Raw genomic sequence first — 16,115 nt, 5'->3', positions numbered from 1 at the left:
TTAACATCAGGGGAGGAAGTGACAAACCCGGACGACATAGCGATGGCCTTCGCTAACCACTATGAGCAGGTCTACACCTCTGCGGTGACAACTACCATAGAGGATAATTTAAAGTTCCTCGCAGACATACGACTTCCGAAACTGGCCCCGGATGACGCGCTTGCATTAGAAAAGAGTCTCTCAGCGGAGGAGGTCGCCCTAGCAATTCGCGGCCTTCAGTCGGGAAAGGCCCTGGGACCGAATGGGATCCCAGTGGAATTGTTCAAACGTGAGGCGAACACAATAGTGCCGCACTTGCTGCAACTGTATGAGGCCAGTCTGGAGGAGGGTATGCTTCCACAAGATGTCAGAGTTGCGACGTTGGTCACAATATTGAAGCCCGGGAAGCCCCCCACCGAGTGCACCTCCTACAGGCCTATCTCACTCCTGAATGTGGAAGCCAAGATATTGGCAAAACTATTAGCAACCCGTATCCAATCTCATTTGCAGACACTGATCCATCCAGACCAGTCCGGCTTTATGCCTGCACGTAACACTGCAATGAACATTAGACGGCTACACAGCATAATGGCCAGTGGGCCCCACATCCAGGAGGATGCAGTTATACTATCACTGGATGCGATTATGGCTTTTGACCGCGTGGAGTGGCCCTTTCTGTTTGCGGTGTTTGTGCATTTTGGTTTTGGGCCCAAGTTCTGCGCATTGGTAGGCTACTATATACAGAACCTCGGGCGCAGGTGGCGGTGAATGGCCGGTTATCGAGAGACTTCGCACTGGGACGAGGCACTAGGCAAGGGTGTCCTCTCTCCCCTCTACTATTCGCCCTGGTTCTGGAGCCCTTGGCGGCCTGGATAAGGCAGGATCCAGTTATATCCGGGCTAAGATGGACAGAGAGTTGGGATGATCGTATCTCACTCTATGCGGACGATATCTTGGTCTATCTGACACAACCGAAGCGGTCCTTAGCTGCATTGCTGGATATCTGTGACTCCTATGGTTGATTCTCTGGCTACTCAATTAACTGGACGAAGTCAGTGCTATACGTCCTACAGGGGCCTCCGCCACAACTCCCCGATGGAGTGTTAATACCAATGGCGGAGGGTGGTTTCAAATATCTGGGTATAAACATCGCGCCGGACCCAGCGCTTTTCCTGGAACGTAACTTGCTTCCACCCCTCAGACGACTAAAAAGTGGTGTCAAATACTGGCAGTCCCTGCCACTGACTTTGCTGGGGAGAGCGGCGCTATTCAAAATGATGGCTCTCCCTCGCTTCCTCTACGCGCTGCAGAATGCGCTCGCTCCAGTCCCCGACTCCTACTTTCAATCGATCAACGCAGAGGTGGGTTGTCTGCTGTGGGAGGGTAAACCTCATAGAATAGCTCTCTGCAAACTTATGCGGAGTTGGTATGATGGGGGTATCGCGCTGCCCAACATACGTTTATATTATTGGGCGTCCCAACTTATCATAGTCAATCAATGGATACACGCAGCGCAAGATGTACCCGCTTTACGAATGGACAGGGCTTTGCTGGGACTACACGGAGTCCTCCAAGCCTTATATGTTAAATCAGGGACGAATAGGCTACAAGGCCCCACAGCGCACACAGTACAGATCTGGCGCACGGCACAGCGTAGGTTGGGATGGGAGGGGGTGATTACGCGGCAGACGCCGCTATGGATCTCCCCTAAGATTGGTATAGGTCATCTATGTAAAGAATTTGAGGGGTGGGATCGCATAGGCATCTCCAAGGTCGGCGACCTCTGGAGGAAGGGTGGGGTGATACCGTTTGAGAAGCTGCAAGCGGACTATCAGATGAGTCGGACCAAGCACTTTCAATTTTTACAAATACAGCATGCACTACAGACAGCTATACCCAGGGGGACCACCCTACCGGAGTCTTCCCCGCTAGAGGACCGGCTACTCACAGACCACCTCACCAAGAAAGCTATCTCATTGACCTACCGTAAACTGGTGAATCATCAAAAAGACCCCACAGAGCTCCTCAAAAGGAAATGGGAGGCAGCAGTGGGGCCCATGGACGAACTAGAATGGTTTGAAGCGCTGGCGTCCCCCCGAGAGGTGGCCATCCCATCCAAAATAAAACTGGTGCAGCTTAAAATACTGCACCGGATATACTACACGAGAGATACACTCCATAAAATGGGGAGTGCACTTACCCCGCTCTGTCTGCGGGGGTGTGGACTACGGGGCACCTTCTTCCAGACGCTATGGGAATGCCCAGACATAGCCGCATATTGGGGGGAGGTCATGGCAACGATCTCCCGGGTTACCGGTCATGCTGTCCCGCTAGAACCCCGAATGTGTTTACTGAATGTGTGGGATACTACTGATCTTAACCAGGCTGATCAAACCTGGGTGACCGTCGGTCTAGCATTGGCAAAGAGGTCCATTGTGCAATACTGGGGGGCACAGGCAGCCCCCTCCCACGCGAGGTGGGGTCGGGACATGGATAGTGCCATGACAGCGGAAATGGTGGTGTGCGCGAACAGAGGCTGCCCCAGGAGATGGCAAAGAATCTGGGGAAAGTGGAATGCATTTAGAGGCAATATCTGTGAACCCCCGGTAAGGGACTCAGAGTCCGACCTGAGCGACTGAAGCTGAGCCATCCTCTTCACTTGGGGAGCGACTCGATGAAGAGTAGATGTGTGGGCGGGGGGGGCAGGTGGTGGATATTGAGGCTGGGGTGTGCATGCGTGATAGCCTTGATAAATGTCAGGAATTACCAATGTGCCAGCAAAGGTATTGCACAGATGTGCTATGTAATGACGAAAGGTGTGCTTTTGTTTTTTGTTTGTGCTAATAAAAATTGTTTATAAAAAAAAAAAAATACTGAAAATGAAAAGTAGTGACAGGCAGAGTTATTTTGCCATGGATAAGCCATTCTGTAGCTGTTTTTTCTGCTACCGTAAATGGTAATTTTTCTAGTTTTTCAATGCTCCGCACTGTATACTTTGCTCCCCTTTGTACCTGTTTGATATGTTGATCTGTGAGATTGTATTCTGAAAATAGAGATGACGTGTTGATACAACGCCAAGGCACATAGCCTGCACACAAGGATTTAAGCGTCCAGCCTAATGACATAATAAAACGTAACTGAGATTGGCCTTGTTGTAACATGGCTAAATCTTGTTCCAGTATGTCAATAGCAGAGGATACAATGTTGTCCAGTGATATTCCGTTTGACAAATTTGTTAACCCATTGTCGACCACAGTGAGAGATTTCTCTAAGTTAATATAATCAAGCTCACGTATTCTTTCTGCGGCCTCTGCCTGTGAAACCTTCCATATTTCATTATAAGCAGCATAAATGAAACATTTTTGACGCGGTTTTCTTGGTCCTAGTAAGAAATCCCTATGGTCTGCGTCTTCTTTAAGTAAAGATAAGTGTTGTTTCACATCCTCGAGTGTAGATTTTTGTAACCAGTCGAGGCACAATTTTCCTACACTGTATGTTACTACCCCCGGGTGCTGTCGTTGAACATAACGTGGGTCTGGCCTATGGATAGTAAAGCCCTGTATTCTATTCAGGAATCTTTCTTGACAGATGTTTGTGTCTGTGGGCCAGAGCAACTATTTTTTCCAATCAGGATCTGATCTGTTGTTTTGTAGTATTGTGTCTACTGTGACCGCTCCCTGTGTAGTGCTATTACTTGTAGGTGTTGGTACAGAAGGTGTGATCACGTCTTTGATCTTGGCTAGTCCAAGGCAAGACATTTGTTGCACAGTGTCATTCAAAAACATTATTTGCTGTGGGTTGATACAGGCTCTAAACAAAGCTTCTATCCCCTGCACTTGCCAATCTTTAGAACCCCAGACAGATTTGGGTCGATTGTGTCTTTCCAAAAGTCAAACCCTTGTCTCGACAGTTGGGCAATAAAGGCTGCAGAATAAATCTGTTTTGTATTAGTTAACATATTTTTCTGTCCTGTTATGTTTAAATTTCTATAGAAAAAGGTTTCTGGATCAGATGTATTGTACCCTGAAAAATATGGAAACTTATTTGCAAACGTTTTTGAACTACACTTTGGTGGCGTAGGACAATGTTCCCATTGGTTAAACATAAACACATTTCTAGGCGTTGCAGATTTATGCAAGAAATGATGACCATACTGGTTGTAACAATAAATCTGTTCGTAGTCTGATGAACCCTCTAAGTTTTCATTGTTAGAGAACGCAGCATAACTTTCTAGATCAGACATCATGTCATTAACAGTCTCAAAGTCCCAATTATCAGAATAGGTACTGGAGGTAATAAAGTCACTTATTGAAATTTTAAATAAATGTGGAATCTTCAAAAGTTCAGTCGGGCAGAATATGTCGAAATCAGTTTTGTCCCAAACGATACCATCCTATATAGGAATGGCTGTGATGGTCACTGCTGACAAGTGTCTTGCTTCACGATGGGAAGATTTGTGTGGCTTTAAAAGTAAGTTCACATTTTTACTTTCAGTGTCCAAACAAATGTATCTGCCATTCATAAGCACGCTAAGGGTCATTACCAAAGTTAACCAAAGCAGAAAGAAAAATATTCCAGAAATAATCCATAGTTCAATCCATGGTGAAACCAGATAAGTGTCTTTCAGAAAATGAAAAAAGTCTTGTACTTGTTGTTTGAAAGTTTTTAGGGCTGGCGTCGTTTCAGGCTCACTTGGGTCCTCAGAAAACGTATCCAAGTTAATGAAGTAGCCAGAAGCAGTTCGGTTAATTGTTGGAATTGCTGGAGCCAGTTGATCACGTGTTACGTTGGTGTAGACTGGTGTATCTGGATGAACTGTTACTTGAGTTTCAAGAGGAATGAGTTCCATAGCGTTGTTGCTTAGTCGTTCATCTCTTACTGCTGAATTCTCAATGGTTATGAGTCTTTCAGTCTGAACCTCTTGGATAGTAGCGAGAGGAGGGCATCTGCTACTAGGTCGGAGTCCACGAGGCCTACTATTTAGTATCGGCCACATAGTGTGGTTTGATGAGGTCGATTGACACAAATCCTTTCTCCTTTTTTCCAGCAAGGGGCGGCAGAAGTACTGTTCTTGTTCCATGGACGGCTAGGACAGGTACTGGTTGTCTGTAATAAGGTCCAAATTCCTTCTTGTCCGCAATCTTCTGTCTGACTAGATCCCCAACTTTTGGGATCCAGACAGACCTTGCTGGGACTGCCGGTTTTTCCCCAGTGGTGGTTGGCTTCAGGAACACGTTGCTTTGTTTCGATCTTAGTTCATTTAGATCCTGTAAAACAGCCAAACGATCTTTGATATCAAAGGGTATATTTTCCACCACTGTGCCTTTACATTCGAGATCAGGAACCCACATTCTTGTCCCAAATAGGACCTCATATGGAGTGACCCCCCTAGAGAACTTCTTGGCAAATTATTTAATGAGCGTTGGACCCCATAAAGATGTTTGACCCACCCATCACACAAACCTAATACTCTAGCTGTTATAGACTGATTTATGTCCCGGTTTTTCCTTTCTACAACAGAATTTCCCTCAGGATGAAATGGAGAGGAGTACCGCAATGCTACGCCCAAACTGGCCATGGCTTGTTTGTAAGACCGAGAGCTCATTGCAGGGCCCTGGTCAGAATGTAGTGTGCCAATTGAGTATGTGCCGATAAAGACTCGCAAATCTTTTATAACAGTTTGAGCGTCAGCCGAGCGCTGAGGCCGCATCCATAGGAACCTTGAGCACAAATCTACTGCTACCATTATATATTTATAGTTACCGTCCCTTTGCAAGGGACCGCAGCAGTGGTCCAGGTAAACACAAGCTAATGGTTTGTCTGAAATCAACAGGGGTGTCTGCGCAGGACGTTTCACTGTGGAGACTATCATCTGTTGGCTTATTTCACCTTCCAAAACCTAGTTTTTGGTCTGTTTTCTAATGCCAGGCCACCAATATCTTTGTTTTAGTAAAGATACTGGTGCAGAAACACCTGCATGGGCAGAGGCTATCCCTTCATGTGCTGCTAGGATCAGTCCTTATCTACGTTCCATGTTTGGAATGACCCTATCCTCCACTCCAGGGATTCGAGCAAAAGGAACGTTGTTCGCATCAATTACATAAGAGTACTTGAGTGGAAATTTCTTTGGTAACACTGCACCACTGCCTTTGATTGAAGCATTGACAGTCAACAATATCTCACTGTCTATTCTAGTTTTTGAACGAGTGATCGCAGCTACGGAAGCCGTCCGAACAGCCCCCTTTGCGGCTTCATCAGCCAATGAATTTCCTGCAACGTGAACGCCATCACATTGATGACTCAGCGTGTGTATCACATGAGCTTTTGATAATTCGTTTCTCAACTGAACTACTTGTTCCCAAAGCGTTTTATGCTTTATTGTGCCACCTTTTGCATCTTTTAATCTGTTTTGAAGCCAATTCTGTAAATATTCATTATATGACTGAACACAGTAAAAAGAATCGCACACTATAAGTGTGGGGAATTCGCGATCTGTACTTTCAAGTGCCAATTTGAATGCTTGTAGTTCAGCTCGCTGAGCTGTACAATCTCCTAGAGATTGAGTTTTAGTGACCATTGGTCGGAAGTTACCATGCGACCTTTAACGATTGCGCACACTGCACTGTAAACTTGCTTACTCCCTGTAGCAGGTTGTGCTCATCCTTCAGTATAAATTATAAATTTGTGCTGATCGAGAGGCAGAATTTCAGTGGGCAGAGGACATTCATGTTCATATTGCAGGAACGCTTGTGTTTTTAAATCCGGATCAAAAACGTATTCAACATCTGTTGCAGCAAGAGAATTAACCCATTGTATCCATCTAGGATGTAAAGCTTTTGCATTTGGAACGTTCGCTTTTGTAACCGCCTCTAAGGCTGGTACTGGAGTCACGACAATAATGCGTTTCCCCTGAGCTAGTGCTCTTTCTTTTGCTACAGCGGTTTGAACTGCTGTCAGTATTTTTTCTGTTGAAGTGAAGCGCATTTCTGCTTGTGTATACAAATGTGATTTGTATGCTATTGGTACTTGTTCACCATCATTAAATGTTAAATAGGTGAATCCGCATTGACCCGAAATTATTCGGATCACTAAATTGCGTTTATTTACGTGTGTTTGTAAGTGATTTGTTGCTAACATGTTAGCTTGGAGTGAATGAAGGATGTCTTTGTGTTCCTGTGTCCAATGTTTTGTTGAAAAATCAGGTTTGATTAATTCGTAGAGGTTTAACCCTTTCTGCGTAATTTAGAATTTAAGTTCTTCCAAAATTTAGGAAACCCATGAACGATTGTACATTTTTCAGTGTTTTTGGAGGTTGGAGAAGTGCACACTTTTCTGAAAATTTAGCTGCCAGGCTTTTGCCTTCACTTGAAAGCTCATATCCTAGGAAAAGGACATTGAGATGAGCAATTCTGGATTTTTTAAAGTTGAATTTATAGCCCTCAGAGGCGAAGCCCAGTATAATGGTACTCACCCTGTTCAAGTGCCTATCTAGGTCATCGTCTGTCAGATAGATGTCATCGACATATGACAATGCCTAGTCATCTTAAATTTGTAGTAACTCTGATACCCTTGCTGAGAATAACCCCGGGCTGTTTTTGAACCCTTATGGGAGGCGACAAAATTGGCGCTGGGTCCCTATTATTGAGAAAGCTGTTAAGTACCTGCTTTCAGGTGCTATGTTTTGACAAAAGAAGCCATTTGAAATGTCCAATGTGGTTTTATATTTTTTATGCACAGTGTTATTCATAAATGCTGTACTATATGCATTTTTCACAGCAAATGTTTTGGAACAAGTGTTCAAATGTCTGTAATCCAAAACTAGACAATATGTATTTTCTGGTTTGGATACAGGAAACAAAGGATTGTTCATTGAGGAGGTGCATGTTTCAATCACCCCTCGGTATTCAAGTTGATCTAAGATCTCCCTGACCTGTTTTAGCTTCTTACCTCATTGGGTACTGCCTTTGTGCAGTAGGTTGATTTTTTTTTTAGCTGTATTTTGTGGTGAGGTGAGTCCTCATCCCATCCTACATGATTTTTGTATAATGCTGGGGCCTGGACCTCTGCCCATTTCCTGGCACAAGTATATTTTAGGTTAATTGGAATATGGTTGGAGAAAGCTGGCATAAGGATGTCCTCGCCATGTGGGCACTCCCTGACAAATTTTGGTGGCCAGGCCTGTTCTGCTAGAAGTATATCGTAACCCGTTGAAAGTTTCTCCCAAAAGAGTGCTTTCACTTTTCTTGGTATGTCTTCCTCCAGCCAGAGTGTTATTTCATATAACTTTTGTGGAGTACTAACCCTGGTGTCTACAGTCTCTACTGTGATGTACTCATTCAAGTGCACTATCTCCAGAAGTTCCTTCAGGTTCTGGCGAGCTATTGTTACTTCTGCTGCAGTGTCCAGCATTGTCTGAGCCCATTCTCCGTTCTTGAGCTGTATTCTCGGCATGTCTGATCTTCAGACCTGCTACCTTCTTTTTGGTGAATTGAGGTTTTGATTTATTTTTCTGAACGTGTTGATCGTCTTTGAACTTCATGCTTTCTTCTTTGGTACGAGAGGAACGTGTATCAGTATCCTGATACCTGTCAGGTTTTCTTAAATTATCCCTATTCCTGAGGTCATACCTCCTTTCAGAGGGCTCCTTTTGATGAGACCTACCTCTGGATTGAGAACGTTTCTCTTTTGAATGTTGTTTATTAGTATCCCACTTCTTTTTAGAAGATATAGGATTTTGTTCAATAGAGTCCTTCTCAGGACCTTCACACCGTTTTGGCTTTATAGGTTTTCCACCCAAACTGTCTCGGCCTAATTCTGCATAAGATTTTTGTATTATTCTGGGTAGTTCATGTTGATGTTCTGTTACATCAAATTCCCCTAAGCATTGGCGGATCGCCACTGATGCTGCCTCCCCTTTAATATTAGATAATATTATTGTTGTGACCTGGTCGAAGTTTTTCAGTAATTTCATACCTAAATTCAGAGCAGGCTCTGCCCTGTATTCGTTTTGAATTTGTTTCAGGACATCTGGTATTACTGCAATTGACGGAGCACCATGTGTTTTAGTATAGATGGCAGCAAAGACTGTGCCCCAAGTGGTGCAGTCTTCCAGTTGTGGGGTGATCCCCATTGGTAAATAGATTGTTAGGATTCTGTGTTTCTCATAAGGGCTAGTATTTGAAAATACTGCTTCGATTTGAGTAATTTTTTTAGCGATTCAGAATGGAATTTGTTCACGTTTTGTGGGCATTTTACCCATGACTGCTTGTAAAGTCTGTGGAGTAATTTTTAGTGTATACCCCTGTTTAGGAGTTTGATTTGGAATGGCCATTGGTGGTTGGACTATGAAAGTCCGCATGACATATTGGACTAATTGTCTGTAAATTTTTATTAACTCTTGTAGTTGAGTGAGTAATTCCTCATCTGACATCTCTTCGATGTTAGGATGAGGTGTGTAGCTGGCTAGAATTGGCAATGTTGCTCCTGGTCTACCTAGTGGACCGAGCCTGGTAATGTTTTTGTGATGTTTTAGTGCGCCTTTAAACCAGAGATTATGCTCTTGGTATGTGAGTGGAATTTCAATATCCTCGAAAGGAATATATTCCTCAGGTGGTTCATCTTCTTTAAAGAAGTGAAATACTTTTGTTACTGGATTTGATTCTGGGAATACAATCCATGAATAGAATACCTCTGTCTGAAAGGATTTGTGTGCCTCTATCACGAAAACTGCTCTACCACCTCTTGGTGTTAGGCTGTGTTTTATAAGTTTTAGAGTGATGGCTCTCCTTAAGTTCGGAGGGATGTTTATAACACCCTCATCGGTTTCATTTAAACCTGTAAAATTAAAAGCTGTTACGACTGGGTCAGCCGCAGCTACACCGTTCTCGGTGTTAATATCCCCATTCAGGGACATTTTTTTTTTTTAAATGTAGGACAAGTTTCAAGGAAACCAAGATAAGGTGCACAATATTTTGGAACACTGTATCCTTCAACGTTGAACAAACCAAATCGCTAATATATAGGATTTTTGTCCTATTCAGCTTTGGCGACTATTTAACCCTACCCACTCCAGACGTCTTATGGAGTATGTGAGTAGGGGTCTCTGAGAAAAGCACGACTGAGTTACTCAATATCTAGCGTTAAATTAGTGCTTTAACAAACGTTGGGCGCCATGTAGTATAGTTCCTATTTCCCTAATAGGCTCTGCACATTGGAATAATATACCCTATAGATTTGGCATAGGACTGAGGTCAGTATGCCCCCATCGAGTATATTAAGCTTAATTACTTTGTGCCAGTCAACTCAGAGGCCACTAGAAACTCCTTGTAAACTTAGAATCAGAACACACTCAGAATCGTGGAAACAACAGATAACAGTTTCATTCAGCTAATCGTGCATGCTTAGTTTCTTCAGATTTACACAGAAAGAATAGACAGGCGTTTCAATAAAAGGATTTATTAAACAGTCTTGTTTCTCGTGTAAGAGATATGAGCTGTTACAATCGTAAGACATTATGCAAGATATATTATGTACAGGGTAAGCAGTAGAAAGAAATAATACTGCGCTAGCATTATCTTTTAGCTATGACACATATATTCATATACATAAAAAACATAAGCTAAAAATGCGAGTACTCATAAGATGCTTCTCTAACTAGTTCTACCCCAGTGTACCCAACCGAAGTGTAGTGCAAGGTAAGAAGTAGGTGATGTATTCTATAGTCTGGTATGCTGTAGTCTGGTATGCCAAGTCTGGTATGCCAAGAGTCCCTCTAGGTTCTAGTCGGCTCCATACATTGAGAATGAGCGAGGTGGGAATCTCTTTCCGGGTCTCGAACTCTAACACCCCGTGAAGGGAGTTAGAACACTGGAAGCTGGATTCTCTGCGAGCAGGGATGACGGCGTCTCTTGTCAGTGCGTCAGGCCGGGACACGGGCTCCTCTAAAGTCGAGGTCCCCTCCTACTTGCTTGGAATATTTATACCTGGTAGGTGCCTTGGAATGTTAGCATTGACGTATAGTCGGGCAGAGGAAGACGTCAGGAATGAACCCTTAAGGAATAGCGAGTGATGCATAATAAATGGATTCTTGGAGAAATCAATGATCCTGTGCTAGGGGAACTCCCAAGAGCTTAAGGGTCTGGTTTGTAAGAACTCATTGTGACGTTGGAGTGGACGAATGTAAATGACCATACCTGTATTTGGATAGCATGGCTAATGCCTAAATATGGACTGGGATCTTATGCCTATATAAGGGCAATGTGCATTGTGCCTATGTAAGGACACATGTCAGGAAAACCTATATACGAACACCTAAAGCGGAATACAACATTAGTGTTAAAAAGCCTGGTCTTGATTTGCAGTGCTAGGTCCTTTTGCTAATATTTTCATGACAATCAGTGAAATGCAATTTGAACACTTACACAGTGTCAACTTTGGGTGCACAAACACTTTCTAAAGTGATTGGATTTGATCAATTCCATGTCTTTTGTATTATTTGTAGATTCGAAATTTTCAAGGTATTCATACAGTCTCTTTTCTTTTTATTTTACAGAGCACTAACCGAACAGTAAACCACAGGTATAAGCATTTTGACTGGTTATACGAGCGTCTACTGGCTAAGTTTGGAGCAGCCCTTCCAATTCCCTGCCTTCCAGATAAGCAAGTTACAGGTGAATTTTCAGTCAGTGTCTGGCAACAAGAGCTAAACGTTTAAACCAAAGTTGATTTCTTAAAAAATATGCTGCTTGCCATATTATCAGTTTCACGGGTCAGTTAGTGTCTAGTTTGATAGACTGATTAAGTACTTGAAGCTACATTTTTTTTTGCAATATGGAAATTTCATTGTTTGTTCACACATCAGAATACATCATATCTGGCCCAACCCTTCTTTCGTCTGCCCAAACAAATCATGTGGGAGGGAGCTGTATGGCTGTAGCCGAATGCCATGCCTCAGCTAATCATTTGTGAAGAAGTGGCAGATGGCTTCTGCCTAAGCTGCCTATCCTATGCACTTATTTCAAGATGGCAGGGTCAGTTGCTTGTCAGGGAGGGGTCTGCCTGGTATTAGGTGCCACCTAACCCCCTTGGGCAATAGGTGCATGTAGGGTCCACAAGAAGGCTCCAAGAGGCCACCTCACCCTCAAAGAGACCCACAATTCCCCTCTTACTAGCCACGAGTAGTTAGTTGGTTAGAGAACATGTGTGAATCAGTGGTGAGAAATGTGCTAGAGCTGAAGGTGAAATGTACCTAGACCTGTTGGATAATTCATGGTTACTAACTACCACAGTTAAATACAATTTATTAGAATGTAGAAAATGATTTGACATTTTTTTATATTCACCCTTGTACTTTGGATAGTGTCAACCCCAGCAAATTATTGGACGTCCTGATGAACGTGGGTGTTGAGATTGCTATTATACTCTTTTTAAGGCAACTGAACATGGGAACCATAGCATGTGTAAGATAAGGAATTAAAGGGTAATGCACCAAGTTACTTAATGTGAAAAAAGGGGTGAGGCCGGGCTAAAACCTTAGCTCCGTTCTTATTCTCTTTATATATTAATAATATTGGGGAATACCAGGTGGATAAAGCATGCTACTTGCCGCAAGCTGGGTCTCGACTTCTGCTGATTTTGTAATATGCAGATGACGCAGTCTTGATGGCCTGTACAGGCAAAGCCCTTCAGTCATTGCTTGATCACTCTGTGCTGTTTATGGAGGACTTAGGGTTTAGTGTGAGTCAAAGAAGTCGTTTAGAATGGTCGCAAGGGATGCCAATAAGATGACCCGTTCACATTTCCGTAAAGAAAAAAAGATGGTTAGTACAGAAGCCTCTTATCTGGGCCTACCATTTAATTGTCATAACAATTGAAAATCACTGCAGGAGGCAAGGACTATGTTATTTGAAAGAAACATTGAAAACCGTTGAAGGTGATACCCTCCATGTACAACTTTAATTGTGTGATGGGAGCATCCTATGGGGCAGGAGTATGGGGATGGGCTGATTTGAAGATTTTTTAGCAAGTAGAACATAAATGCTTAAAGCGGGTGATGGCAGTCCCCCCACCCCCCAGCTGGATGATTTGATTTTATATGGATAGCTAGGCATCCCTCTTATTGAGGATAGTATCCATCTTGCACCTTTGCTCTTGTGGCCAGCAGTATGGAGTAAGCCAACAGCTTCTTTGAAGGGAACCATTATCCAGGAATGCCTGGCAAAATTATATTAGGAAAATGTTTGGTAAGGTGGGCAAGAGTATTTTTTTCTTAGAACCTGACTCTATCGCTGGTATGAGTAAACGGGAACTGAAAATGAACTTCCTCGATCTGGTTAGGAGGGAGAGGTAAAACAATTAATTTTAAAAAGCCAGTGTGTCTGCCCATATTCTTTTACTCATCCAGCCAGGTATTCAACCCTATAATACAATGATTGCTAATTCAGATCTTAGGTTTTTATTGTCAAGGTTTCGTCTAATCATTGTATACCGTTTATTTGCCTTCACCTGTGCTAATGGAACGGAGTGGTATCTTCTGCATTGGCCAGTAATAATTTTTGGGAACAAAACACTTTACATGTGTTTCTTCTGTAGCTTTTATGCGATACTTAGATGAGAGTTGATTATTCCTATAATTAAACATTTCAATTTTGTGTAATGCATACCAGCATTGGTATGTCTTCAGCAATTACATTCAGGGGCTATATGTTACACAGTAGCCAGCTTTCTTGTCTAGGTTAAGAGGATTAGGAATTTTTTTAATGGGGGATAGGTATTAATTCTTTTTATTATATGTATTTAAATTATGTATTTTTGCTAACTGCAGGGGATACATGCTGCACATGCATGTATACGTATATATATAATTGATATTACATATTTCTTAGGCTTGAGAACCTGAGTTATAGTCAACATAAACGTTGCCACTTATAATTTATTGTTGAACTGGTTGTTACCACAATTGCTGGTACTGTATTGTCGAGCTATGCCATGATCCAGTGTGAAGCCCACAAAAGTAAATGGTTGATGTTTAATGTTTAGGATGAATTGTCTTTTTATATATTTCCTTATGTTTTATTGTTTGCATGTTTCGGATTTATTTTACTGTATGGCTCGTACATTTATGGTTTTATTGAAACCAAATAAAGTATTTTGAATGAATGATACGTTCAGGGCCAAAGCTCACTGGTAAAATCGTTAAGATCCCCAGCGTGTGGCCAGTTTTGATGTATACAAGGAAGCCAAAATTATTTGATTCACTGAATGTGCTGGCAGTTAGATCAAACACCTGCTTTGCAAAAGTAAGATTGTACTGTATTATAAAATGGTGTATAACATTTAAAAAAAGATGTTTCCTCTTTGATAAGTGTGGTGCTGATTTAGGAAACTGAGGCACGTTTATTCAAATAGTCTGAACAACGCAGTGCAGAAAATGTGGCTTATTTAAATGATTCTTAAAGTGACATTACAGTTTTTGTTTTTTAATGTATGGCAGGTCGCTTCGAGGAGGAGTTCATTAAAATGCGCATGGAAAGGCTTCAGGGGTGGATGACGAGGATGTGTCGACACCCTGTTGTTTCAGAAAGTGAGGCTTTCCAGCAGTTCCTCAATTTCCGGGATGAAAAGGTACAGGACCATCACCGGCTGGGCCTCGCTTGGCTGCAGTGTACACCAGGGCTACTTTATTACTGCTGCGATCATTAACAGTTCTGTAGTGTAATCATGTGCAGAATTAGAAACATATTTGTATCACGCAACTTTGTAAATAAATTCCAGCTTTCTAGCTCAGAGATTTAAGGTTACCAAGGGAATCTGGAGTTGGGCACATTTCTGTTCCCCCCACCTTATAGAAATAGAGACACGGTTTTCTTTATGGCAAAGACTTCCCCGCTGCCTGCACTGCTGAGAAGATGCTAACAGATCCGCCATGCGGCTATGTCCGGATAGTCCTGTTGTGCTTTTTTAGGTCTCGCCTACGCAGCGCGCACGCACTGCATAGGAGAGGACCTCTTGGAATCGATCAGCTTTTTTGGCCAAAAATGTGCACGCTTTGCATTGCTTTCTATTGCAGTGCGTGCACGTTTGGCGTTTTTCTTGCGAACAGCGGCGCCATGTGTTAGCAATTATTGCGCTCGCTCCCATAAGGTAAACGCTGCGTGTCCCTGCTCTCGGCCGCACTCCCCCCACCTCTCCCACTTGTTTATTATTGTATGTGTATGTGTTTGACTCGGGGCTCCGCCAGCGCTGAACGGCGCCTCCGCTGGGGTCATTTATCTTGTTTAAATGAAACACACAACAAATAAATAATGCAGACTAACCCCTCAGCTGCCATTAAGTTGTTGCTCTTTGGCATTTCTCGGCAGTGCAGACTATTTGTCGGGAGGCTTAAAGTTGACAGCTTCTGTCAAAACAGCGACGTGAGTTATGGCTTCCTCCCGTAGTTTTCTCTGGCACTATACATTTGCATTCATGCCACATTAGTTGGTGGTGATGGAGGGGACGCGGTGAATACCAAATGAATCAAGGGTAACTTTGGCAAGAGATCGAGCCAGACAGACTGCTCTGCAGGCAGCAGACAGGAAGCTGCTGTAATTCTTGCTCAGAGCAGCGCCACACCACCCAGCTGTGACTTTGAGGAACTAGCCGCAGAGGAGGACGGTGCCGAGCAATAACAGCGGAACGGAAACAGCACATCACGTCGCTCGCCTGTGAGAGCGGTGCTCACCAATCTGAGTGTGGCAAAACGGACAGCTAAGCTTCTGTGATCTAAAAAAAAATACATGATATTGAATTGTGCAAAGCATTTATTGATTCCGCCCTTACCTTGAGCCTCGAATAACATACCAGTAACAGCTTTTTTAGCACCACGAGATATAAAATAGACAGGTTTGTCATACCCCTTGTTAGCATTTTTACACAACCACCCTCTAAAACGCTTGCAGACTACCACCCCTTCCTCAATCGCACACGCACAAGTGCTGTCACTCACATCAAGTTTAAAACATACCGACACACACGCACCTACATACATACAGACACGCAGAGCTGACAGCATCCTCTAACTGACTCTCTGGGTTATCCCTGTGCCGAAGGCGTGAGAAATAGGATTGAGATCTTGTACGTAGAGAAATTTTACCTTA

At 43.1% G+C, this 16,115-nt stretch overlaps 1 protein-coding gene across 2 annotated transcripts in view; it reads left to right on the top strand.

The window, feature by feature from the left end:
- Window positions 1-16,115, top strand: part of SNX9 (sorting nexin 9) — a 730,362-nt gene that overhangs the window by 462,405 nt on the left and 251,842 nt on the right. For both annotated transcript variants that reach the window (XR_014963143.1, XM_085612219.1), the window contains 2 exons: window positions 11,531-11,648; window positions 14,471-14,601. Coding sequence is in view for 1 of the 2 variants with exons in the window: in XM_085612219.1 (XP_085468345.1) it covers window positions 11,531-11,648; window positions 14,471-14,601 (249 nt within the window). In the remaining variant the exon portion in view is untranslated. The remainder of the gene's footprint in view (window positions 1-11,530; window positions 11,649-14,470; window positions 14,602-16,115) is intronic.

This window comes from Triturus cristatus, chromosome 6 (assembly GCF_964204655.1).
Source record: "Triturus cristatus chromosome 6, aTriCri1.1, whole genome shotgun sequence".
In the NCBI taxonomy this organism is placed as follows: domain Eukaryota; kingdom Metazoa; phylum Chordata; class Amphibia; order Caudata; family Salamandridae; genus Triturus; species Triturus cristatus.
The sequence above is the reverse complement of the archived record's forward strand: the minus strand, read 5'-3'. Positions and strand labels throughout refer to the sequence as shown.